The 26,198-nt window shown below is 33.2% G+C and overlaps 1 protein-coding gene across 2 annotated transcripts in view; it reads right to left on the bottom strand.

Moving 5' to 3' along the window:
* Positions 1–26,198, bottom strand: part of LOC148282074 (neuronal acetylcholine receptor subunit beta-3-like) — a 59,144-nt gene that overhangs the window by 27,313 nt on the left and 5,633 nt on the right. For both annotated transcript variants that reach the window (XR_015822187.1, XM_088225669.1), the window contains exons 3-8: positions 19,901–20,092; positions 18,858–18,989; positions 11,319–11,489; positions 9,197–9,396; positions 3,453–3,559; positions 474–720 (exon numbers count right to left, since the gene is read on the bottom strand). Coding sequence is in view for 1 of the 2 variants with exons in the window: in XM_088225669.1 (XP_088081795.1) it covers positions 474–720; positions 3,453–3,559; positions 9,197–9,396; positions 11,319–11,489; positions 18,858–18,989; positions 19,901–20,092 (1,049 nt within the window). In the remaining variant the exon portion in view is untranslated. The remainder of the gene's footprint in view (positions 1–473; positions 721–3,452; positions 3,560–9,196; positions 9,397–11,318; positions 11,490–18,857; positions 18,990–19,900; positions 20,093–26,198) is intronic.

Here is a 26,198-nt window from a genome sequence, read left to right as displayed (position 1 = left end):
AAAACACAATAACGAGGGAAAAATAAAATATTAAATAAGATAAGAAAAAAGAGCACTGTAAAAAGGTTGAGGATGAGGGAATTGATTGTAGAAGTGAAAGAAAGAGATTTTAATAAAAAGCAACGACCGAAGAAGCCATTCAGTATTTTATATTTAATACAATACATAATATTCTGCAAGAGCAACAGTATTGCACATAACAGCCCCACCACATCAATGTCATGCAAAGAAATATACATAATTTTAAAATGACAAGTGCGTCTTGTAAGAGCGTTTGATGCGTACTGTGACCGCACGGTTATGTGGCCAGCCACTCACGCTCATATTGCCGATCCTTTGACTCGCGCTCAAAAAACCGACAAAATAGGGAACGGTGGGCACGACGAGAAGCATGACGTGCGGCATAATGAGTAATATTGCCAAACAAACAAAATCCTACATATACTAATGAGTTAGAAAAGTAGGAACTATACCAGTTCTTTCAGCAGTAATGGATCAATAACCTCCGCGTGCAGATCCATGATAGACATGGATTCGTCCTGTGTGAGAAACCCAATCCTGAGCACGCACGTGTGCTGATCGTGCGGCCAGCGTGCTAGATCGTGGCTTGGCGAGCACCAAGTCCGCACGTGCGAAGATGTTATGCGCATGACAAATCCGTCGTGGTCCACTGCTACTCGCTGGCTAGGCTGACTGCTGAACACGTTTAAATCTAGAGAACTAAAAGATAAAATAAATAATAAAACAGTATTATGAGTAAGTCCGAATTAGAGCCTTATTTTAGTTTTCATCAAAAATTTATCCAAAGACAACTAAGTTGATGTATTTTTACAGTACCTAAAGACAGATGTACCAAAGGTTATATAAAGGTATTTTTATGTCTTTTTGGAAAAATACTATTATTTTCCACTGTTCAATGCATTTGGTGGGCCATGGCACAGCTTCTTTGAGCAAATCTGAAGGCGCCAAGTCAGGAAAATACGGAAGGTAGTTCAAAACATCCCAATTATATGAGTCTGCGAGTGCCACGGTGGCTAAAACTGTGTGAGAACGGGCGTTGTCGTGCAACAAGCGCACTTCTCTCGTCAGCATTTCCCTCTTTTTTTTTAAATGCTAGTTTTGATTTTGTTAAGGTCTTACAATATCGTTGTGCATTGATGGTCCAAGGCAAAAATTAGACGAAAATAATGCCTTTTTGGTCCCAAAACACTAAAGCCTTGATTTTTTTGTCCGAAATTGTGGTATTATTTTTTTTGAAAACTCTTTATACCACTTAAGTGGTTTAAACACACTCGTTCTATTTATAACACCTTCGCCGTAAACTGTTTTGATTCGCGAAAAAAAATTGGTAGGTGCTATTCCTTCCGCCGGCAGGAAGCGGATCACAGCATGTGACTCGCCCTTGGTGGGATTTCTTATCGACACCTTTTACACGTCTGTAGTTCAATCACAAATAACTATCGACGTTCTTAAAAACTTGCTGTGCATTTGAGCGATCACAATAAACAATAATGAACATGCTTAAGTTATCGCAGTCAACGGGTGTGTAATCCCTAAGTCAACGCTCGTGTCGGTTTGTTTTTTGTTTTCCTCGTAAATAAATACAGTTCACTGACGAAAGATCGGCGTTTTGTGATGAAATATTTCTGAATAAGCAGACATTCATTTTTCGCGTAGCAAGGATAAATATTTTTTGTATTAACATTTAGCATAGTTTTACAAATTTAACTTTCCAAATCTGATGTGAAAACGTCAATTTAAAGATTACAAAAAATACGAATTTTTTTAATAAGAGCGATCTTGTGTTTTATGTCGACTAGTGTGACATCACAGCCACACAAGGGTTAAGGAAAAATGCCATTATCCGACGTAATTTCTTAATATAATTTGCGAGCAGCTCGATCAAATTGGCCGCACGTATCAGTAATTACCGACGCAATCAAAATGTCTTATCGATAAGTGTTGGTTAAGAACTCGCAATCGACGTGATAAACATCGTGATTAACATCTGTGATTGAGCACGAGATAAATAAGATAATATTATATTTACCCCCAATATATGTATCATGTGATAATTACTAAGGGCTTACCAAATTACAACGGGGATGGAGAACATCTTAAAGAAGGAAATACGGAAGTCTAGGCATTTACAGGGCTTATGACCTGTCATTGGTTGGTTTAAGTGGCCACTTTACGCACTGTGTAACATTCACCATTTTGCCTATGTTTAAACATCCGTATTTCTTCAATTCTTCCATTTGTTGATTTAAGTGAAGTTAAAGAGCGGAAATCTTTATTATTGTGAAGAGATTCATCTGAGTGCAGAGATTCATTGAGAGTGCATCGGTGATATGGAGTCCGCACGAAGCGACATAATCCCTTATGTTGGAGAGAGTTCAGAAAAAAAAAATACATGAGGGAGTATGGTACTTATCCGTGGCTCTATCCCACTGGGTTCCTTTTGGGTATGCTTGGGACCAATAGTTTACAACTTAGAAGGGATGGGTCTACACTGACCCATTTTTTCAGACTGTTAAGGGGTTTCATCGATAACTCGGCCATTTTAGAGAGTATCAATTTTTATTTTCCTGATGGCTATCTTCGACAGCGTCAGCACAGACTCTTTTACCTCCAAGTTTCCAGAACCAACCTGCCTCTGGTCATGCCGATTGGAAGAGCAGTCAAGCAGCTGAACATTATCACTTTGGAGATCGACACCTTTCACATTAGTGAAACTATGTTTAAGAGGCAAATACTCTTGCCATTAGAGAGTATTATACCTTAATAATGTCGAACCATTGCTCAAGGGTTCTTGGTTTGATATAAAGTTCCAATTTATGTTATGTTACTTTGTGAATAAATAGTTTGAATTTTGAAATTTGAATTTTTGAAAAATTAGTTTTGTTTTCAAAGGAATAAAAAATTTCAATAATCTCCCTAATGCAAACAACCTACACCGCTAGGCTAGCAAAAAATGCATTCTTTGACTATTTTTTTACCCAGTAAAGTTATTGTATTAGGTGTTAACAAAAGTTGCGTCAATTTTTTTACGAAATTGAAAAAGCACACCAAAAATTAAACAAAATGGTTAAGGTTATACGCAATTCGAGAGAAATTCTTCTGTTCTATTAGATGGTGTATTTACTTTTGCATTTTATGGTAAACTTTATTTGATTACACTCCTTCAAAATAAAATGTTTATTAGATGAAAGTAAGCATTTTCGACACCTTTTTCTATTTACGTCCCATCAAGAGAATAAAGCTGCAAAGCTGCTCGCGATATTTGCGTACTTCACGGTGATGATGATTTTTTTTTGTTGTGTCTTCTTGTTCTCATAAAAAAAATGGACTCAACTATGTTTAAACCCGTTTTATAAAAATATGTTTTCAGTATAATAATCTTATCAAAATAATATTACCGGTAATAAATAATAAATATTTTTATTACTCACTCGTAAACCATCAAATCAGGAACCCAAATATCCCTGTGATTTAATACCAATTCACTTATGTTATCGTATTTAGATTTGTCCCACATTAGTCTTGTGTCCATCCATCCCTTAAAATAAGTCATTTGTTAATATGGCTGTATGAATGGTTATTAAAAATACATTAATCAAATAAACAAATACCCAGGGATGATTCATTAAAATAAAAATGAGAATCATAGATGACAAAAAATAATTAAATAAAGACAAATATAAAATTGTTTTTTAACTACAACATACATCCATACATTCAAGAAATACAAGAGCGTCAAATAATTTAACATACGAACAACTGTAGGAGACTGCTGCGAGATATTGCGTCGATTTATATACTACTAAGCGTGTGGTCCAGACGTTTATTGAAATTTATGTAATGATTTTTATTTTTATTTTACTAACATAAACAGCAAACTTGCCTTTTACAAACATATGTAATACTACATAATTAGCTTTTTTTTTTAAATATAAATTTTCTTATACCTAAGATTTATATTAAACAAATTAAACCTTAAAATTATACAAGATTTATATTTATAAAATTAACCTCAAAATTATACAGCATATTCAGTAGAAAGTTTAAATAATAAAACATTCTACAGTAATACAACAAGAAAATCACAAGTACTGTTATGAACAGCTGGGCAAAGTGAACAAAAAACTATGTATATTATGAAATGCATGAATAAATAAATATAATTACCATTCACCATCTTTCAAAAAGTTTAAAAGGTTTGTTCTGTAGGAACATTACCATACACTAAATATATCGGATACGTGAGAATAACTATTGCCGAGTTCATGAAGTCTGTTTAATACGGCATTACAAGTATACACTGTCCGTGAATTGTTGCTACAAAACGGTGGCACCTGTCTAGTCATTCTTCCAGGCACCCTGAAGTTGATGAGAGATAATAGTTCAGGCCAATCCCATATTGAATTTACAATTTTGAATAAATTTAAAAGGTCTATAATTTTTCTTCCCTCGTTAGGTTTTAACAAATTTAATGTTTTTTGTAATTTTTGCTGTTTTTAATAATGTACATGCTTCCTTTTTCCATTATGCTGTTTTTTAACTCAAAATAGGGCTCTTGGCCTCATAGGGTTTGCGATACGTTACTATTACTTATTTGTAATATTACGTACCTACATATGTATTTGTATGAATTTTTTTTTTTTTTAATTTTAAGACTGACAGAAAAAAAAACAGTTTTTAAAGTTCTACAATTCACTTTCTAATGACTTATAAGATATACAAAACAAATACTCGTACGAACTTAAAAAACACCTTAAAAAAAACTGTTCTTGCAGCCTATGTGACGAGTGATATGTGATGTTATTTTACCAATTTAAATAGTGTCATAATATATTTTACTCTGTTATACTAACACATTTGCTGATTGGAAATATTTTGGACAAATAAAAATAATAATAATTTTAAAAAAATCGAATGCAGTAATTCATTAATAATTGTTAATAATTAATTAGTAATTGTTTCATAACTTACTTACTACTTTTTTCAATGTATATGTTTCTTAAAATCATTGTTGGGTTTCTGGAATGCTATTTGTCAATAAGCTTTGTAGCTGCAAGATGTTAGCTAACCTTTAATATCATAAACCATCAAATTATTTAAAGCCTAAAAATCAAGAACAGTATTTTGAATTCCAACTAGTTTTGAATTCAATTAGCTGAATAATGTGATGTAATCCCGCTCTTATTTGTTCACGATTTTGAAAAAATGATTTCAAAAACCAAAGTTCAATTTTTAGATAATTAAAATGGGGCTCTGTAGCTGCAAGACACGCTGTAATCGAGTAATTGTCAGTTATTTGTTATTAAATTATATTATAATTGGAAACGAGGAACTACTATTAAATCTCAACTGTCCATGCGCTTTATACGAGCAGCTGCAAAACGTGTTGGAATTTTTATTGTACAGCGCCTTTGAGGGTATATCTTACAAAAATGACGCTATAAAAAAAAAATATCTACGAAAATAATAATAATGTGTCAAACTAATGAATTAGTAATTGTACTAAGTGAATAAATTAGTGATTGTATGAATTTGTATATCCGAATAATGTTTCCAATAATCATGTGTTCATTGTACTATACGACATTTCTTAGGCATCCAGATGTTTACTAACTGAGATGGATATGTTCTCATCATCACTGTGGCAGCATCATCTGCATGGCATGTGATGTTAATGACCTTATTTCCCTTAGTAGATTCACTACTTTATGTCTATTTTTAAAAGCGTTTTTTTTAATATATTTATTCTGCTTGTGTAAGAAGAGGTTTTTAGCGTATATATTGTTGTTATTTAAATTTATTTCAACAGAGAGGGAAAAAGGGAACTTTTTCCCTCTCTGTTGAAATAAATTTAAATATGAACAACTCCCTAGGGAGGAAATCCAGCCAGTCTGCAAGCATTTGGACATAATCAAACATTGTTATATATTGTTGTGCTATATTTAGTTATAAAGGTTTTAAACTTGCTTTGTTTCTTTGTTATTCTCAATATGTGTTATTTTCTAAATTAATATTTTATTTATGTCCTGAATTGAGTTGTTGTAACTCCTGGGAATGTAATTCAACGTATTATACTTGCAAAATACTTTGTGTTATATGATTTATAAATAAAAAAAATTGTATGTAAAAAAAATGTAACTTTGATTGACTGCAAATCGTCGTAAGTATTAAGGGATCAGATATTTTCCAGGATGAAGGGGATTGCTAGATGTATTTTATGATCAGGGCATTACTCCTCTTTCAGGATAAAAATAATTATTAAATAAAATTAGAGGGTGGACTAGGGCCCCGAAAATGCTTGAAAGTCTGTGACCACTCACCCCTCCCACGAATTTTTATTTCGAAGATCATTCGAAAGCAACAATAACCGAAACGCCCATCTCTATTATCCATCAACGATTTGATCAAATGATTTGTTGATTATTTCATTCATTCAATTATGAATTTTTCAATTAGTAAGTTCATTCGATTATTTTTGTTTTTACAAATAATATTTCAAATAATTTTCCTACAACTACAGATTAAATGCACCTTTACAACCTGTAAAGGTCATTCGAGGTCATTAAAATATTAATATAAGTAAATATTTTCGTTAATACTTTGGTGACTGTGGTGATACTGTAGATGTGAACGTCCTGACAAAAAGGCTGGGCTTTAAGCTGATCAATGGACAGGTATTAGTGATCTAAGCAATGATTATTGACTGTTAAAATATGTACTTTTATATTGAACAAGATTGTTTTAGACATTGATATTTTTCACGTCTTAAAGGTTGTATTTCAATGTACTGTTCTATTGCTCTTTTAAAAGTTTTTATTTTATTAATATTATGAAGTGTAAGTACTCTTTGACAAATTTATAATTTTATTCACTTTGTATTTCTATAGCTATTCTATTTTAATGGAGATGTGATACTTTGTTGACATAATTGAAATTAAACATCAAAATGTCGGTAACTGATTATATACGAATCTTTAATACCATCTTAAGAAAGGGTCACTGAGATGGTTTGGCATATCTGATTTGTCTTTCCTTTTCAAAATTTTTAACAATTTTATCGAAAGTCCATATCTCTTGTAGCGTATTTCAATCAATTGTCCCGTAAATTCTACATGACATGATATTTTTTTTTAAATACATTGCCCAAAAAAAAACATGTTCTTAACTCGTTTATTTATCGTAGCTGCTCCAAATTTAATTTACTTTGTCCCCATTTAGATATTATTCATGCAAAATTTTGTGAATTTGAAAAAAAACTATTTGAAACACATGATGAAACATTTGTCAGTGTGTAATAAGTTTTTGTTCCTTTAAATATGTTTATTTTATTATATCAAAATGTTGAATTGGTCAACTTTATAATGAAAATCCCTCTTCTCCACTTCTCCACTATATTTCCTCATCCCTTAAACTTCTTACGAGCCCTTTTTTTTCTCATGTCTTATATAATATATTATTTTCTTCTTTACTGTGAAACATGTTCTCTCATTATATTTGTGAAAAACTTTAACTGGATATATGTTCTATTTTTTATATTTTGTATTTTTATATAACAACTGTTTTTTTTCCTTAATAAATAAAAAAAAAAAAAAAAATATAGAATGAATCGACGACAAACAAAGACGTGGCATGATCAGATAATCCAAAATCTAAAGTCTAGTCATGTCAAAAACAGACACAGCCGAAGAACATGACTGAAAAGATGTATAAATCTGGATAAGGTTAGGAAAGCATATCAGGATAGAAGTGTATGTCGTTCCTTCCTTTCTGCCTATTCCTACAAAAAAATGACTTGACAATAGCTATTAACACTAAAATTAGTTGAAAAGCTAAATGAAATCAATGAAAAATATTTTTTTTTTTCTTTTTAAATGTAATGGTATAAATAATGTATAAATGTCTATTTTCATTGAATTAACATCCCCATTAGTTAAAGTTCCTTCGTTGCCAACACATTAACTGGTATGTTCCAATAGCGCGGTGATTCGATTTTGGTCTGGACGTATGCCAAGCAACCCGACGTGCAACATCCTGTAGAATACATAAATGTCAACTAAGCGAATCTCCCTTGGAACTGTTCAAAATTAAATTGTTTTCAATTTTCTTCCTATTTTTACATCAGCTCCTAAGTGAAGTATGTGGACATCAACAACAGACGCCTCCAAGAAATTATATCGCCGGAAATCATTTTCGCTTTCTCTCATGCTTATCCTGATTCCTGAGTTTCCGTCAACCAAAGCCGAAAAATCGCCTTCGACGGCCTTCCAAAATACCGCGGTGGGAGTCCGCAGGTGTGGAAAAGAGGCAACTCGGGTTTAGGCTCTCCTAAGGCACCCGCAGCGCTGGTCCAAGCCAGGTCCAAAAACGACCGTTATAGGAGGCTGCTGCTTCTGTTCTCGGATTTCAATGGTGATTATGAAATTGAAACAAAATAAACCTGATATTATCCTTTAACACTTACTCTTATAACTCAGAAGTTTGTTGTTTTAAAATTTTGTGAGGTGCCAAGATTCGCACCCGTGTAGAACTTCTGGAATTATACAACTGAGTCGAATCCTTTTGAATATGGCATATCCTTTTAAATGTGATTTTTCTAAATCCTGAGTGTTCAATGCCATAATTACCCCTGTAGTTAATATTAAACTTGGCGGAAATTGATTTCGAGACTTTTAAATATCTTTGTAATTGAAAATTAATATGTTATTCTTTATTCATCGTTCGATTGAAAAACCGCTATTGTTTATTTTTTACATGCAGAATTTGCAACGAGCCTAATGCATTTTTTCTCCCTAATGGTTTTGAAACTAATGTCATGTTCAATAGAAAAACATCGATAAAGTCAAAAGGGCGAACTGTGAACATTTTGGAAGTAAATTTCGTTTTTAAAAAGGTTTAAAATAAAGACAATTTTTACGATAAAAAATTATCTACATGGAAATGTTTCGTAAGCATTACCAGTAAAATAAAAATATGAACATGTTTAACTTATATTGCAAAATATGGTTTATCGCCTAAAGACGCTTGACTCGCGCATGGAAGATTCCGGGTTCGATTCCCGGTGAAACAAAAAAGAGGGATATTTTTCAAGCCGGTGTTCTGTGCTTTAATAACGAAGTTCATTGTATTTTTTATATTTTTAATAATAAATTATCTATGTATTTTTTTTTAGGCTTACCGAAATAATGGTGGCATGAGTAGTCATTTGAGATTTGGCAACATCATATTTGATACTTTTGATATTAAAATGGGTAAATATTATATTGGGTGTATCGTTGGCTAGTACTGGCTTAAGGTAATGGTCGTAGTTTGTGAGAATGTCTGCCCTCAGCCGATTAGTTCCCATTAGTACCGGCTTTGTGTCCACGATGGCGGAATCTGAAAATGAGCTTTTAATTTTAAAATCAGAACAATTGCCTTGTTTAATTTTTAGAGACATTTGTATCTAAATACTCTTTCAATACTAAAGTCTGTTCAACGTTACTTAAATTTACAAATAATCAAACCAGCTGCTTGATATCTGACAGAGAACGACCAATACCACACGCATCGTCCAAATCAATTATGTATTAATCTTAAATTTTTCCAGACTATTCATATTTTATTAAACTTATTTGTCTGATTTAAAAGGCGCCAATTTTGTAAAAAATAACCTTAAGGGCGCTTTACAATTTTATACTTAAACTTACATTCTAACTTAGCTAAAGTAACATATTATCTTTTCTGATATAAAATTGAGGGTGCAATAAATGAAAAAAGTAAGATTTCAGCTGAGATCTGAACTACTTTGACTACTACAAACGATAACTCACAGGTAAAAATTCTGCAAAAGAATATAGAATAAAGTTAGTCAGTCTCATTGTGTACTGGATTTTTCGTTTTTCTGGCATTAAATAAATCAATTTATATATTTTTTAATGTAATGCAATAAATAATTACCTTCTTATCATACATTTCAACTAAAAATAGAGTTTAAAAAACAATTATTCCGACTTTTGACATGTCCATCTTCAAGTATTTGTTGGATTTGGTCATGCCATGTCTTTCTCAATCTTCCACTATTTCTGCATCCATCAACATTCGCGTAGTAAATATTTTTAGCCGTTCTTTTGCTGCCCATTTGCTGAACATTTCCAAACCAGCGCAGAACTCCTTTCTTGATTTTGTCGATAATATCTGTCTCAGCCTTACATAATGTACAGATCTCAACATTTGTGCATCTATTGAACATGGTTATACCACACATTTGCCCGAGAGATCGCATTTAAACAGTATTCAGCCTACTTTTATCCCTGTTTTTCTAAGTCCATACTTTGCTCCCATACATCAGGGTCGGGACCAGGACTCCGTTGTGAACTGCTAATTTTGCCTCTAGCGACAAACATTTATTTGCCAAGGTTGATTTAAGTGCACCGTTTACTCAGTTCCCGGCACTCACCCTCCTTTCAATATCTTTCTTAGTCATTCCGATTGATTCAAGACAATCCGATTAATTTAAATAAATATTTCAGTTCAACCACGTCGGGAATCGAACCCAAGACCTCTTACAACATGTTATCAATCCACCTTGTGTTATTTAATCGTCGATTTGGAAATGAACCAATCACGTGATATCACACAGTGTGTTCATCGTCCGCACGTGTATAGCAGTCCAATTTTCGTGAAGCGCAACTGACTCTCTTCTGTTCCCTAGTTCGCCCGCACCTAGAGTATTCCTCCGTTTTCTAGTCTCCATATTAAGTTCAACATCGATTTTTAAGAAAGATAGGCTGAAAGCTGGGCTTAGCCAGAAACCAATATTCGAATAATGAATTAGAAACTAGCTTAAATATATCTTATCTTTAAGACAGTCGAAATAAATCCGACCTTCTGACCTTCTAGTCCCATTTACAATTTTCAATTCACTCTTTGATGCGCCTGAACTACTGAAGTCAACAAAATTAAATATCCCAACTAGAAACCTCAGACAAAACATACTCTTCCATACCGATCACCATAGAACTAACTATGGTTTTCATTCACCTATGCCCAGAATCCTTAGATCTGCCAACAAACATACCAGTCTTGATTTCTTTGATAACAAGTTGTCTTCTTTCAAACGATCACTGAATTCAATTAGAAACCCCTCTCCCGCTTTGACTCCCACCAAGTCTACTATATAGGTAACATTGTGTCTTTCTACTATTTTTTATTATAATTTTATATGTATAGATATGTTCCTTAAAATGCCCATTGGCGTATATATAAATAAACAAAATAAAATAAAATAAACTTAAGATGTAATTGTCATTTTTATTTACCTGGGAATATTTCCTTCGCCTCGGAACCAGGTCTTGGACAATCGTAGAGCACTTTTATTTCTAATACATACCAGGATGCAAAACTAAAATAATTTATGTCAATTGGAACTGGGTCCATATAAGACAAGACTGCCAAATCTTGACCTTCTATTCCAAATTGTACTAGTCCATCTGAAAAAACACAAATGTATAAAACACGAACATTTCAATATGGAGCGTCCTCTGTTAAGGTTGGTCTCCATTTAATATGGCTCAGCCTAATCTAGCATAGAGATTTTTTGTTTAAAAAAATTGTTCATCGTCGATTAAAAAAAAAAACATAAAAAATAAATAACAATAATTGAACTCAGTTATGCAAAAAGTAGCCATTCCTCAATTTAAAAAAAAAATATACAGTTGTTTTATCGGATGCAGTAAAGTCAATCTATGTTCTGCTAAAAACAGCCAGACCGCCTTTATACAAAAAACTGTAATTACTACCTTCTGAAAATAGTGTCGATCACAAAAACAGCATCTCTCTATTCGCAAAAAACACCCACAGCACTAGAAAAATCTTACGGTACTTAAAAATCATTTTAACCGGTCAAATATTTATGATTCTTATTTGCAATGTAAAAAACCTACCGTATTCATTGTTCATCATTTGTCAAGTCAGAAACATTCCAACTTTTGTGTAGATTTGATTAAATTTCATAAAGGTGCTATTATCTGAAGCGAGGTGCAGTGCAATTGGCTTATTGTGAATTATTGATATTGGGTGCAGGCAGTGTTTCACATTGGCGGCGATTAAAAACATAGAGGTTCCGGCTATCTTGGGTGCAGTCAGTTATCATATTTCCTAATTATTTAAATATTTGCATATTGCAGTTTGCAAATAAGTTGGCGTTGCGCTCATATTATTATAATACCTTCCATACAAGATAAACACATTTTTTACAATATGAGCAGCATGAATTGCAAAATTTGTCTAAAAAATTTGACCCTTTCAAATTCTCTAAAATGTTCGAGATGTTATGATAGTGTGCACCACTCCTGTATTGGGACCTCCTCGACCAACTTCAAGAAAATGTCACAACTTGCGCGTGCAAATTGGAAATGCGATACGTGTAAATCTCAGGATCCTAGATCCAGATCCTCTAGCCCTCTTGCGATTCCCAGCTTCTCAGTCGATCAATCATCTGGTTCACCTTCTCTTCACTCTTCCAGTATTAACATTCAGACGATATCATCAGATCTGGAGAAAAGACTCGGTCAGATGATGAAGACAATGCTTAAGGACTCCATTGAATCGTTGATGACCGAAATGAAGAAAATTATTAATACTGAAATTACGGCGGCATTGAAATCAATTACTCTCGAAACGGATAAAAAAATTACCGACTTAGAATGTAAATTAAATACTTCCAACGACCGAATTGTGGAACTCGAAAATCAATTTAGCGATCACCAACAATGGCTAAGAATAAATAACCTGGAGATTTCTGGAGTACCGGAGCGGAACAAGGATCTTCCTTCTAACATCCTCGTCGACATCGCCAAGCTATCCGGAGTATCTTTGAAGCCCGAGGACATCGAGTTTGTGCATCGTGTGCAAGCATTCAAACCCGAAGCTGGACGGCCAAAAAATATTGTTGCAAAGCTTAAAAGCCGTCAGATTAAGGATAATATTTTATCTGGTTTTCGGAAGCTTAATTGTTCTTCTTTAGATTTAGGTTATACCGGTGAACCTAAAAAGATTTTTGTACATGATCACTTGACTCCACTAAATAAAAAACTGCTTAATGATTGCAAACAGTTATGTAAATCGTTGAATTTTGAGTATGTTTGGGTGAGAAATTGCAATGTATATGTGCGAAAGTCTATGGGTTCCCCGAGAATTCAAATAAGAAATAGTTCGGATTTCTTAAAGCTTCGAACAACAAAACCATTATCGTAATTTTTCAATACTTTGAGTTTAAGAGTATTTCGATGCAGTTTTTTGGACACTTCACTACTTCACATATACTCAACCAACACTTTACACATATCCTAACCCTTTCACACCAAATAAATTTTACAAAACGTTTGTTACTTTTGAAGCATAATAATTTTACCATTATAATATATATGTATTTTAAATTACTCTCATATATTTATTACTTTAGTAAATATGTCAAATTGTGTTATATTCTCAGGTCATTTATTTTCAAAGGGCGATAAATTAACACTTTTTTATCAAAATTCTCGCGGTCTCCGCTCAAAATTGCCAATTTTCTATCAAAACATAATTTCTAATAACTATGACGTAATAATAATAACTGAGAGTTGGCTTTGCGAGGGTGTTCTCAACTCAGAAATCTGTGACAGTAGATCGGCATACCGACGTTTTCATTCCACGGAGACGGGAGTGATAAGAGTACTGTCTGACATTATAACGTCGGTGGACTCTGGTAATCTGGTGTTGATGGCTCTTCTGGACATGAGTGCTGCATTTGATACTGTAGACCATAATATTTTGCTTGAACGTCTGGAGAAAACTTATGGTATCCGTGATCAGGCACATATGTGGTTCAGTTCATATCTTAATAAAAGAGAATATGCAGTCGTGTTCCAGGGTAAAAGCTCAACCAACTTTCGGGTGTCTACAGGAGTGCCTCAAGGGTCAGTACTCGGACCACTTCTCTATCTCCTTTACACTAAAGATATAGAGAACATTATCAAAGAATGTGGATTGTGGTCGCACTGCTATGCAGATGATACGCAGATTTATTTTTATTGCAAACCAGGCGAGAGAAGTGTGCTTGTCAATTTAATTGATGGATGCATCAAGAAAATAGGAAACTGGATGGCTGAAAACAGACTAACATTAAACCCATCAAAAACTGAACAACTGTGGGTGGCTTCAGCCAGACGACAGAATTTGATCCAGGATACGGCTCTACCCAATGTAGGGAGTGCCGTTCTACCCACCGTTAAACTACTGGGAGTTTTACTCAATTCTGACCTATCTCTTGACGCTCAAATTAGTAGAACGATAAGTTCATGCTTCTACCAGCTGAGACAAATTAAATGCATACGCAAAAATTTGCCGGTTGATGCCGCCCGTCAATTAATAAATGCGTTTGTAGTGTCTAGAGTCGATTATTGTAATGGTATCTATGCAGGTCTACCAATGAACAAAATGACTCGCCTACAATCTGTATTGAATGCCGCAGCGAGACTTATTTTCGGAATCTCTAAGTTCAGTCATATCACTCCACTACTTCGGGAACTACACTGGCTACGTTTTCCACAGAGGGTCGAATACAAACTCTGTTGGCTTATGTATAAGTCACTGCACAACTCGGCTCCGGAATATCTAAGGGAACTATGCATTCCAGATGAACTAGCTGACAGGCGTCTCACGCTTAGATCAGCTACGTCTACGGCGAGAGGAAAAGTTATTATACCTCTACGCAAACAGCGCACTAAATTTGGTGAGCGCGCATTTGCGGTCGCAGGCCCTATGGCATGGAATGCTCTCCCAGCAGAGGTGCGAGGCTGTGAAAGTGAAGTGATGTTTCGGAAAAAACTTAAAACCCACTTGTTCTCTAAATCATTTGAATAAATCCGTAGCACGTGACAACAAAATAAATTATTTTAATCAAATTACAAATTTAAAGCTTCAATTAAATTAACTTAACAGTAGAATCACCATGTAAAGCGCCCTTGAGGTATTTTATTACGAAAATGGCGCTATATAAGTTATCCACAATAAATAAATATGACGTATTTCGTCTCGACCGTGATCGTATTGTGAGCGGTAAAACGAATGGTGGTGGAGTTATGATTTTGGTACTTAGAAGCCTCGGCGCTCGCGAGCGTTCGGAATGGAGACAAGTCGGCTCCGAGTGTTTATGGGTTACTATTCCAGCTTCATCGCTTCGCTCGCGCAACAGTAATCGCTCTTTCGCAAACCGTGACCTGCATATTTGTTCTGCATATGCTCCCTCCGATGGTGTCAATAATAAACTAAAGAATAAAAATGAAAACCACGTACCTCTGTCTCAACATATTCAACGTCTAATTTCATTATTTGAAAATATTCTAGAATCGAGTGAAGACTATTATATAGTCGCGGGAGATTTTAACTTGTACAATATTGGATGGAACTCTTTCGATTTACCAATTTACAGTCATAAGGGTCCCGTTGAATTTCAGGAGGCAGGAAGAAGATTGATCGAGTTATTCACAAAACATAATTTCTATCAATATAATCTAACTAAAAACTCGAAAAACAATGTACTTGATCTTATTTTTAGTAATTTCACTACCGAAGTCATTCACTCTAGCTTTCCTTTAGTAAAGGAGGATGTTTTTCACCCATCATTGGAGTTGTCGATCACAGATATTTTTGCTGCTCATTTTACTAATAACACTGAACCGAGAAGAAGATTTCGTAAAGCCAACTATGATGTAATCAATGAGCAATTAACAAATATAAACTGGGCTCAACTTTTTGCTGGTTTAACTGTAGAGGATACCGTTACTAGTTTTTATGATTTGCTTAGGAATGTAATAAATACGCATATTCCTCTTGATACAAGAATCCAAAAGCAATTCTATCCCATTTGGTTCAGTGATGTTCTTTTGAAATTAATCAAGGAAAAGAATAAGGCTCACTCGAAATGGAAAAAATATGCTAATCCGCTTGATTATGACGAATTTGCATTGTTGCGTAAACGACAAAAGTTATTACAAGAAGATTGCTTCCAAAAGTACATTGGATCGGTGCAAGACAACGTAAAAAAGAATCCAAAACAGCTATGGTCCTATATAAAAGCTCGTCGTGGTATTTCTACTTACCCCAAATATTTTGAATATAAAGATACAAAATGTGAGGAAAGTCAGTCAATTTGTCTTGGATTTAATGACTTTTTCAGTTCTGTTTTTAGCAAACCCGCTGACATATATCCCGTAATCAATCTCGACCCACCATACTGCAATGATAATGGAGTAATTAACAATATCCAAACTACGGAAAATGAGGTCTGTAAACTTTTGTCCATGTTAGATGCTAACGGGGGTGCTGGTAGTGATGGAGTGCCTCCATATTTTATTGTAAAATGCGCGAAATCACTATGTTCCCCTTTAAATATAATATTTAATATTTCTCTCAAGCAGGGATATTTCCCTCTCAAATGGAAAGAGGCTCATATTTTACCTATTCATAAAAAAGGTTCTAAAATTAAAATTATCAACTACAGGGGTATTTCCATTCTTAATACGTTTAGTAAGGTATTCGAAAAAATTGTTTATAAAAGCATTTATCCCATTATTGTTAAAGGAATTCCTCCACATCAGCACGGTTTTCTCAAAGGCAAATCAACCGCGTCTAACTTAATTGAGTTTACGAACTTTGTACTTCGTTGTATGGATAAATGTGAACAGGTGGATGTGGTCTACACTGATTTTGAAAAGGCATTCGATCGTGTGGATCATATCATCCTTCTGAGAAAAATTCTTAACCTTGGAATACGAGGTGACGTATATCGATGGATATCATCCTACGTAAGCAACAGGAGCCAAGCTGTCGTACTCGGAGGTTTTCGATCCAATTTTATAGATATTACATCGGGAGTTCCTCAGGGTTCACACTTGGGTCCTTTGCTCTATAATGCTTACCTTTATGATATATATGCAGTCATCCATAATTCAAATTTCTTGATGTATGCTGACTATAAAAAAATATATTTGAATATTAAAGATACTAGTGACTGCTATAATCTCCAAGACGATCTTCACCGATTAACAGATTACTATGAAAAAAATTTCATAAATGTAAATGTCTCAAAATGTTTACTCATTTCTTTTTCCCGTAGCTCCAAACCTATTTCACATCAATATTTTTTAAGTAATCAAGCTATACAACGAGTTGAAAGTGTTCGTGATCTTGGTGTGATTCTAGATAAAAAACTTACGTATGAAAACCACATCGAAAATATAGTGAACCGGGCACACAGAAACTTAGGTTTTGTTATCCGCACTTGCCAAGTTTTTAATGATATTGGTAGTATCAAATTAATTTATTTCGCTTACGTTCGTAGTCTCCTTGAATATGCCTCCCCTGTGTGGTCTCCCCAGTATTCCATACACAAGATAAGGCTTGAAAATATTCAGAAAACATTTTTGAGACATCTCAATTGGAGATCCAGATTTACGGACCTTAACTATAAAACTTCTTGTCATAAACATAATATACTTAGTCTTGAGGATCGTCGTTTGTTATTAGATATGGGTATTTTACATGACATTCTTAATGGACGTCTTGATAGTCCTGTTCTGGTTTCTGAGTTGGCCCTTAACGTACCTGGCTACCGCACCCGTCACACGAATCTATCTCTTTTCCATGTACCCACAGTTCGCACCAACTATGCTCAGAACTCTCCTCTGATTCGCTTGACGCGTAATTATAATTTATTTTTCAATAACATAGACATATTTAATTACAGTAAACTCACTTTTAAAACCAAAATTAAAAAACTATTATTTGAAAAAAATTATGTTTCGTTATAAAAAAAAATATATTTATATTTTTACATTATAATTTTAAATTGTTTCTATTCACTCATATCAAATACACACTTACCCTGTCCTTAAACCTACCCTCACACCCATATACAATCACACACATATTCACATACCTACCAAAACCACACTCCACTTTTTTACACACGCATCCTCACACACAAAAAAAAACTCGCACACATGCACTTCTATAAATTATATTTAACTGAACTGGATTTTTATAATTGTATTTATGTGAAAAACTGATTTGGCTTTATTTTATGTTTTTTTTTATTATGTTGTGTATATTTCTTTGTATTGCTGTTGTTTTTCTTAATAAACAAAATAAAAAAAATCTCAGTTTCACTTTTCTATGACTGGTTGCTTTCTGCATAACTATGTTCAATTGTTAATCAGATTTTGAGTAAGTCAAAATTTGCACATATTCAAAAAAAAAATTCCAAAGAGATAAAGCGCATTTTAAAGAAGAGAATCTTTCTTAGGCACCTTCGGGGCTAAGGACCTGTTATTTTAGGCAGTTGGTTAGACGGCTAACTGTGAAATTGGCGTCGCAGGTTTGATTACCGCCATATGCAAGAAAGAAATCTAAGAAATATTAATTTTTTAATTTGTCTGGGTATTGTAGTATATTTTTTATGACTTTCTTCCAAATCTTTACTTTTCCACCAGCTGACAAGCCTCTAAAAAAGAAGGAGGGGGGGTAATTGTCCCGCGGAGATAATTTGCCTGTCTATCTCTGTGACAATGTCTCAAAACAATGTTTTGTCCAACGAATTGCTGATCACACGTAGACGAAAAACCTGATGCGGATACAACAATATTGTATTGTCCTCGTGTGACCTCTTTTTAAGGTATTGAGGATCTGATCGGAGAAGTGGATAGAAATTCTTTTGCTGCAGTAATTGCCAACGTCGAGGGACCTGACAAGGCACCGGAAAAGAAGTTCATTTTTATAGTTATTATGTTTTGTTTTTTTTTTTCCAAAATACTTACCATCGAAAATCTTTATCCAAAATGGCCTGTATTGTGTTGCAGATAGAATTCCAGGTGTAGGAACAGACACTTTACCAAATTTCTTTCTCATTCGACGTAGTTCCGAATATGTGTTCCCTCCAGCTCCCACAACTTTAATAAATAAATATAAAATAATAATAATAATAATAATCAGGGTTTACTAACAAAAATAACTATTTCTTAATCTACTACATACACACTTAGGTAATAGATTCCTCTGGATCATGTCTAGTCTGCCTAACTAGGTACAACCTAAAGGTGAGTTCGATAATTTATCTCCTCTCCTTTACTTAAACCATTAATTTAATAAATAACTACGCTCCTTTTGATTGAATTTTTTACTACTAAAATAATATAATTAACATAAAATAAACTATCAAAATGAATTATTTCATTCCATTAACAATGTATTATCGAAGTATGCATCTTAAAATATTTCGTCATTCATCTATAGTATATAAACTTCCCCGCCAAAAAGCAAGTATTGTGCTGACTTTATCTGTTAAAATGTGTATTTTTCCCTCTGTTATATTTCACCGTGTGTTCTTTTCCCACCTTTTAAATAATAAAAGCTTAATCCCAATTTCAGTCCAAAAACTCCCAAAAATGAACTGTTTAGCAAACTAATTGTAAATATTTATGTTTGTGTCCCCTGTTAAAATACTTATTTGATCTTATCTCCAAAATATGTTAAAAATAGTATAAAAACTGTAAATGTTGTAAACAATTCATCAGTCTTGAAAATGCCTACTTAGACAAAAGCGCTCGTTGGTCAAAATAATAAAAAGTAAAACTAAGCCAAGAAGTTTCATTGATAAGTTTATTTATAATTTTATCATAATCATTAAATATGTTGTCCATGTTGTGATAGGTGGATTAACTTTCTTTGGCATAAAGAAACCATGGCTACTAGATAACCAAGGTACAACCAGTACTTTTTATACTCTCGGACAAAGAAAGATATGTCAAACTGCTTTAAATCATAACAAACCTTACAACATGATTTGAAATTATATATTTACCTATTTCGTAAACGGAATCAGATGGTCCTAAATTGGAAGTAGAAGACAATAAAATGTGACCATCTCTTACTCCTTTGATGGCCATGTGCATTTCAAACTTAATTCCTGAAGACCTGTGACCTCCCTTGACTTCAAAGAAGTTGACGTAATCATTTCCACTCCTGCATAAATACTGCTTGCATTTTGAGGCAACTGTAATACATAAAACTTATTTATACAAAAAGCAAAATTATCCTGATTATAAAAATGTGCAAGTTGGTGTTAGTTTTTTGTAGCATGTGTCATATTAGAATTATTGATTTTATTTTTGTGCAACTACTATGAAAGCGTATACTATGTTTTGTATGTTAGTGTAATTAGTTTCCTGATGAAGAGACGGGTACGTCTCGAAATTGGTAGACATGTCAATATCACCATCATAATTCCATTTCCCCTCCCTAAGTGGAGCATATGTTATCTACCTCCATCCTCATCTCTATTGGCTGTCAGCTCCTTTGCGTCCTTCTAAGTTAGGTTTTCGTCCTGTAGTTCTGACATAAACTGCCGACGAACAGTATCAGTAGCAGAGGACGTTCAGGACGTCAAGAACCTGATACCATGTAAAGTAGGCAAGCGTGGTTAAGGCTCTCAGGAGTCATCCATAGTATATGAGCCATCCTTATCGTCTTCGCTTAATGCCAGTTGTCACCCAAGTTTGCTGCGTTCGGTTCTCGTGTGTTCCGTTCTCTTATTACTTCATTCCTCACAAAATCAAACTACCGCATGCCCAAGATTCTTTTGAGACACCTATTCACAAAACTCAGTATTTCCCTATTTTTGGTCTTAGTAACGTGCCACAATTCTTACCCATGGAAGAGAATAGGAATTATACAAGCGTTGGAAGGCATTAGGTTTTCATTATCAATAAGTAATTATTTACAAATATTTACGCAAATTTATTGAAAAGTCGTATAAATTAAATTGATTAAATTTCGTCTTAGAATTATAAAAATATTTAAGCTTATTTTTATGTAATTAAATTAAATTTGAACAAATAAATGAAAAAAATTGAAATAGGTTTCAGAATTTTTACTATACAAAAATCAACCTGTGGGAAAATTAAAGAAATATGTATGTTCAGATGTAGAGAGAATGGAAATCTTTGCACAGTGAGCACTCAAACCACCCAAAAGCAGGTCGCATTTTTTTATATATTTATTTTTATTATCCAATTGTGATTTTTAAAAACCCGTTAGGGTCAAAATCGGTTAATTTACTAACGAACTTAGTCCATTCTTAATCCAAATGACAAAACCATTTAGTCATAGGAGTCATGTGTACTTTGCTCCCAAAATTTACAACACTCTACCTCTTAATTTAAAATTGAATACAATTAAACAAAAATTCAAATTATTTGTTAAAAAGTGGCTTCTGGATTTGGGTCTCGAGAACTGCCTTAAGATGGTCACCCTACCAAAATAGTAGTTTATTTAAACTCGGAACTGTTGTTGCATGTCTGCTATTTATATTTTATGTTTGTATCCATACAGGGTTATCTATTATTTTATATTTATTTATTATGTACTAGAACATAATATAAAAATAATCTTAATGAATGCTTAGATTCGGGTTATGCCCATTGAGGTGTTCATATAAAAAAATATATAAAGTTTTATGTGAAACAAATAAATGAATTAATTAATTTTAAAAAATGGCAAACCCAAATCTTTATAGCAAATACAGGCACAATTGAAATAAAATACAAATAAAGAAAATAAAAGCAATGCACAGCTTACCATTATATTTTATTTTCGATAATAATTGTTTTTAGTTAATTTGTTAATAGGAAAATAAATAAAATAATTATTATATATTATTATAAGCACCAACACCGTTCATATATTTCTACAAAAACATATCTGTGAAGTGCGCCCAGCGCCCAGCCAGTTCTCAGTGAACGAAGAACTAGCCGATTACGTCAGCTTATTACTCCATGCAAAAAATTCACTATGTTTTACATCTTTAATCCAAGTCATATTTTTTAGTACTAAAACAAGCTTTCAGATCCATCATCATCATCGTTCCATTTTCGCACCTAATAGTGCATACAGCTCTGCTTTGGTACACCAATCGCAGCGTATCTTAATCATTTTTGTTACATGAAGGTGAGATGATCAGTCTTCCGCTTCAGCTACAAGTCCAGGGACTATGAAGTATTCTAGTGTGAAAACACCCTTTTAAATAAATATTTCATATCAACCATGTTGGCAATCGAACCCGAGCTCTTGCATGGCAGGCTAACGTGCAAACCATTACTGCATGAGACAGCTTTCAGATTACAAATATTATTTAAAGATTCTTTATTTGCAAACTAGTACATATTTCGTACATTATTTCCAAAGGACTATTTTTCTTTGATTGGATACCGTTGACATTTTATTTTAAAAAGAATTTGCCAGTGCTCAGTGTTGATAGTTACTGCTGAATGTCATCGTGGTATTTGTTAACAAACTTTTTCAAGTATTTGATTAAAATAGTGTAGAAAAAAGCTAGTGTATCTCGTGATGAACGTTTTTGAGTTGAGGATTGTTCTTTGCGTTAATTTTTACAGAACCACAGAAAAAATAGTCATTTATCAATAAATTACTTATATATTATTTACTTATTTGTTGATATAAATTAACTAACTTTTTTTGTCGATTACACATAAAATAAATTTCGGCTCGCTACTGATGTGTAAAAGTTATTTCAATATAAAAATTTTATGAGATGAAATTATATATGATAAACTTACAAAAATAATGAAACCAAAAATAATCAAATATAGAACCAAGAAAAAAATATATGAATAAAAAAGTCAATAATTGTACAGTTAAGGACCATTACATAGTATTTTTTACTGTCCTAGCATTTCCTTTAATTTTTTATGTTAACTTTTTGAGTACCTATACGTAAACAAACATCTACAATATTCCGTTTTCCGCAATAATCTCCATCCCTGTTTCGATATACGTCTTTGAATATAAACATTTATATAATATACGTAGTCTGTAAGTTATTACCATACCAAGTGAGTTAATATGATATGAAGACGTGTTAAATGGTTCGTTAAGTAATGTCACTCCTGGGAATCGAACCCGGAACCTAATCGCCTATAATTCACACGTGTCAGTAGAGAAGTGGTTATATATTCAACGCACGTACATCAATTTTGCTTATTTATATCTCAACTTGAAGGGGTCGAGTGTTTATTACATAATTTGTGGGTTGGTGGGTTTCTTGATTTAGGAAGATATCGAACCATGGTCGCTAAAATATCGTAACTTACTAAAATGACGTTTCAATTGGAATATATTTCCTTCTCAATTATTAAGGAATTTACTGTGAGAATAAAATTTTATTTCGAATGCCTGTTTTATTGATATCAATTAAATAAATAACCGAAACAAAATTTGATCCTCAAAATATATCCATACAAACATTATTAATGCGAAAATGTGAAGGCGAAGCCCTAGGGCTTCTACAATATAATTAAGTGGAGCAAACTGTAATTAAATTTAATGAAAGTCAGTGAGTATTTTTTATATGCGGTATGCAGTGTCAATCGGTCACAACCCCAGCAAATAAGTTGGATTTGGAAAAGATGCCATTAACCTGGTTCTCGTTCTTGATGGATTTGTCAGATTTGACTTGACACGTGCGAGCACATGATAGCAGTCGCCTATCTGCAGCTCAACACTGATGGTTGATAGAAACAAAATTTCATAATACCGCGCACATTCAATGAAATAAATGCGCGAGGCCTTAATGTGGCGGGTGATTAAAGGATACTGAGGTGGAATGGAATATAAAAGTTGTGACAATACTTGATCCATGCATACCTACATAATTTGCAACAATTGTGTTTCTTTCGCAATGCAATAGAGCCACCAATCGACGTTTTTTTGCATAGAAAAAGACGGAGAACTGAGGAGTGTCAAAGGCTACTGTTTATCCTTAAAAAAAATATCTCTCAGGAATTTTTTTTAGTGGAAATACTAATTCTTTTTTGACATTTCAATTCTTCCATCTATTGATTTTTGTGAACATAATAACTTAAATTACTCCCAAGGGAGGAAATCCAGCCTGTCTTCAAATATTTGGATATACTCCAAACATTACCAGGTTAAGTTGAATGAAATGTAGACCCTAGTCTTCTTAAATGTAACGGTTCATATTTAAAGACATGTATATTTTTATCTGGGATTGCTGCGTATCAAGATAAGTCTTGCAAAATGGAAGAAAAGATTATCAGTTTTACGGTTCACGTTCCATTCCAGAAACAGTACAGGATTGCGGTGTAAGACCATAAATGAATAACCCTCACGTATAGGATGTATTTAATTTAGGGTATTGTTGCTACCTTTTGAACTTTTTTAAAGATGGTAAATAGTAATTAAACCTTCAGCATAATTACTATGTAAAACAGTTACTTGATGATTTTCTCGTAATGTTAATCCCTTAACATATTTTGTAATTTAAATGAATCAACAATATTTTGAGTTTCTTTAAACTTTTGTAGATAAGAAGGCCCTACGGCATGGAAAGCTCTCCCAGCAGAAATTCGAAACTGTGAGAGTGAAGTGATGTTTCGGAAGAAACTTAAAACCCACTTGTTCTCTAAATCATTTGAATAAATTCTTAGCATGTGGTGGAAAAGTAATATGAAAAAGTACATTATTTTTCTTAAATTAAATTTATATCTTTATGTAATTACTTTGTAAAGCGCCCTTGATATATTATATTACAAAAATGGCGCTTTATAAGTTATCCATAATAAATATTATTATTACGGTCTGGATTCAACTCCCTAGAGGCTGTAAGTTTCAACATATTACAACAGAGATGAAGAACATTTTAGAGAAGGTAATATAGAAGTCTTAAACCTTAAACCAATGACAGGTCATAAGCCATGTAGATCCCTAGACTTCTATATTACCTTCTCTAGAATGTTCTTCATATCTGTTGTAATGGGTTAATATTAACAACTCCCCAGGGAGTTGAATTCATTCCTTGTCTACAAAAATTTAGACAAGCTCAAAATATAATTCTTAGGTTTTTTTTTTCAAATCTCGGGCAAAAAAAATGTACAATTTTTTAAAAATCATTTTTCCAAAAGTCGCAAAATTTTCCTAGAAAAAATATTAGACCACAGATTTATAATATAAATAATGTTACAAAAAATTGCTATCAAATTAACAGAGTAAATCTAATTAATATATTACAACAGAGATGAAGAACATTTAAGAGAAGGTAATATAGAAGTCTAGCCATCTACAGGGCTTGTGATCAGTCTATGGCTGGTTTAAGTGGCCACTTTACACACTGTGTAAAATTCACCATTCTGCCCATATTTGAAGATCTATTCTTCTTCAATTCTAATATTACCTTCTCTTAAATGTTCTTCATCTCTGTTGAAATATGTTACTATAAACAACTCCCCAGGGAGTTGAATCTAGTCCTTGTCTACAAAAATTTGGAGAAACTAAAAATATTGTTGGTTACCTAATTATTTGATTTATCAAGATATTAGCGCAAGACGTTTTGTAGGATATTTAAAGCACTAAAGAAGACTATTTTTAGAGTTATCCTGTCGTTACGTTTAGCTGCAGAAGACATCCTTTGAAACACTTCTTCCGTCACTTCTTCAAACATTTTCCTGCCTTAAACATGAAAAGAAATGGAATCGGTTCAAGGAGGCGGAAACTCCTTAATTCTTCTGCTTGAGGTGTTTTGTCAACAATGTCTACTAGACTTTCTTTTTATATAAACCTATATTATTACATTGAAACATACAAAAAAAGAACCACAACATTTTAGATGTATCGATTACCGTATTTTATAATGAATATTTCATGTTCAAGCCAAAACCTCATAAGCGAATATAAAATTGGATGTTTGTATAAGTTTTATCGGTTTTTCCCAAGTGAAGAAAACAGGAGGACTATAAAAAATACGACAAATTAGTAAATATTGTATTATATTTCCATAATTAACATGTTCTTTAATTTATTTAAAAATAAATTAAGACTTTTTTTATCCGGTTCAATACACTCCCACTTGTTTTTTAATGATTCACACGCTTACACACACCTGAACGCTTACTCTCACACAAATACAAACCCTCGCTTATACCCTTACTCTTATACAAATACACCCTTTTTACATGCATATATAGATACGCACTCACACATTTAAAAATGTACCATAATTTTAGATACATGATTTTTGCGGTGTTGACTGAATAATATCACATATCAGGCAACTCTTGAATATACTT

This window comes from Micrasema longulum, unplaced genomic scaffold, assembly GCF_059751315.1.
Source record: "Micrasema longulum isolate JH-2025_06_02 unplaced genomic scaffold, ASM5975131v1 h1tg000379l, whole genome shotgun sequence".
NCBI lineage: Eukaryota > Metazoa > Arthropoda > Insecta > Trichoptera > Brachycentridae > Micrasema > Micrasema longulum.
Note: the sequence above shows the minus strand (reverse complement) of the source record. Positions and strands in the feature narration are given on the sequence as shown.